We start from the raw sequence: 1864 nt of genomic DNA on the forward strand, positions 1-1864 counted from the left end.
GAATTTTTGGGGGAATTTTCCTGGAATTTTTGAGGAAAAAAAATCTGATTTTTGGGGAATTCTCAGCCCAAAATTCCTGAATCTTTTGGGAAATTTTCCTGGAATCTTTGGGGGAAAAAAAATTGATTTTTTTGGGGGAATTTTCTGGGAATTTTTGGGAAAAAAAATCTGATTTTTGGGGGGAATTTTCCTGGAATTTTTGGGAAAAAAAATCTGATTTTTGGGGAATTCTCTGGGAATTTTTTGGGGAAAAAAAAATCTGATTTTTGGGGAATTTTCAGCCCAAAACTCCTGAATTTTTTTGGAATTTTCTGGGAATTTTTTTGGAAAATAATCTGATTTTTGGGCACCAAAATTCCAAGAAAATTCCCGGAAAAATTACCTTGCAATCCCTTGGGAAGCTCCATGGATTTGATGATCTGCTCGCTGACGTCGGAAGCGCTCAGGCCCTGGAGCCTCTTTTCCCAAAAAAGCTGGAAAACAGGGATTGGGAATATTATGGGAATGAGTGGAAGATCCCAAAGGTTCAATTTTCCGGGAAAAATCCCGGATTTTTGGGGTTAAATGGGGAAATTTTGGGAATAATCCAGGGTAAAAAATCGATTTTATTTTAATTTATTTGCGATTTCGAGCGGGAATTTTTGTGGGAATTCCCGGAATTTTGGGAATTCCCGACCACAAATCCATCCCAACTCCCAAAAATTCCCAAAATTCTCTCTTTACCTCCAAAAAACCCTTAAAAAAATCCCCAAAAATTCACATTTTTCGCCCGATTTTTGCCATTTTTTCCCCAAATTTTGGGAATTTTTGGGAATTCCCAGGAATTTTCGGGAATTCCCAACCACAAATCCATCCCCCCTTAACCCCAACTCCAAAAAATTCCCAAAATTCCCTCTTTGTCTCAAAAAAACCCTTAAAAAATCCAAAAAAAATCCAATTTTTAGCCCAATTTTTGATTTTTATCCCAAAATATTGGGAATTTTTGGGAATTTCTGGGAATTTTCGGGAATTCCTGACCACAAATCCATCCCCCCTTAATCCCAACTCCAAAAAATTCCCAAAATTCCCTCTTTACCTCAAAAAAACCCTTAAAAAATCCCCCCAAAAATCACATTTTTCACCCCATTTTTGCGGGTTTTTTTCCCAAAATTTTGGGAATTTTTGGGAATTTCCAGGAATTTTCGGGAATTCCCAACCACAAATCCATCCCTCCTTAACCCCGACTCCAAAAAATTCCCAAAATTTCCTCTTTACCTCCAAAAAACCCTCAAAAAATCCCCCAAAAAATCACATTTTTCACCCAATTTTTGCTATTTTTTTCCCAAAATTTTCGGGAATTTCCGCCGGAATTCCCGGAATTTTGGGAATTCCCACCCCTGAATCCATCCCAGCTCCCAAACATTCCCAAAATTCCCTCTTTACCTCCAAAAAACCCTTAAAAAAATCCCCCCAAAAATCACATTTTTCACCCCATTTTTGCGGGTTTTTTTCCCAAAATTTTGGGAATTTTTGGGAATTTCCAGGAATTTTCGGGAATTCCCGACCACAAATCCATCCCCCCTTAACCCCAACTCCAAAAAATTCCCAAAATTCCCTCTTTACCTCCAAAAAACCCTTAAAAAATCCCCAAAAAATCACATTTTTCACCCGATTTTTGCGGGTTTTTTCCCAAAATTTCGGGAATTTTTGGGAATTCCCGGGAATTTTTTGGGAATACCTGGCGTGGCTGCTCCGTGATCCGTTGGGGATCCGACCTGACCTTGTTGGAGGGGTGGTTGGTGACTTTGGTGACGGGTTGTTTAAAAATCGAGGCCGTTTGCCGGATGGGAAGCGTCGTGTTCAGATCCGGTTTTCCCTAAAAAAA

At 39.1% G+C, this 1864-nt stretch overlaps 1 protein-coding gene across 1 annotated transcript; it reads right to left on the reverse strand.

Moving 5' to 3' along the window:
- Nucleotides 1–289: 289 nt before the first annotated feature.
- LOC113942326 (methyl-CpG-binding domain protein 2-like) lies at nucleotides 290–1852 on the reverse strand (the record flags this gene model as incomplete). The annotated part of the gene is made up of 2 exons (XM_027633460.1): nucleotides 290–473; nucleotides 1718–1852. Coding segments are annotated over 2 exons (319 nt in total), but the record flags the coding sequence as incomplete, so codon positions are not given.
- Nucleotides 1853–1864: the final 12 nt, after the last annotated feature.

Source organism: Corapipo altera, unplaced genomic scaffold, assembly GCF_003945725.1.
Source record: "Corapipo altera isolate COAL_440 unplaced genomic scaffold, ASM394572v1 51294, whole genome shotgun sequence".
Lineage (NCBI taxonomy): Eukaryota > Metazoa > Chordata > Aves > Passeriformes > Pipridae > Corapipo > Corapipo altera.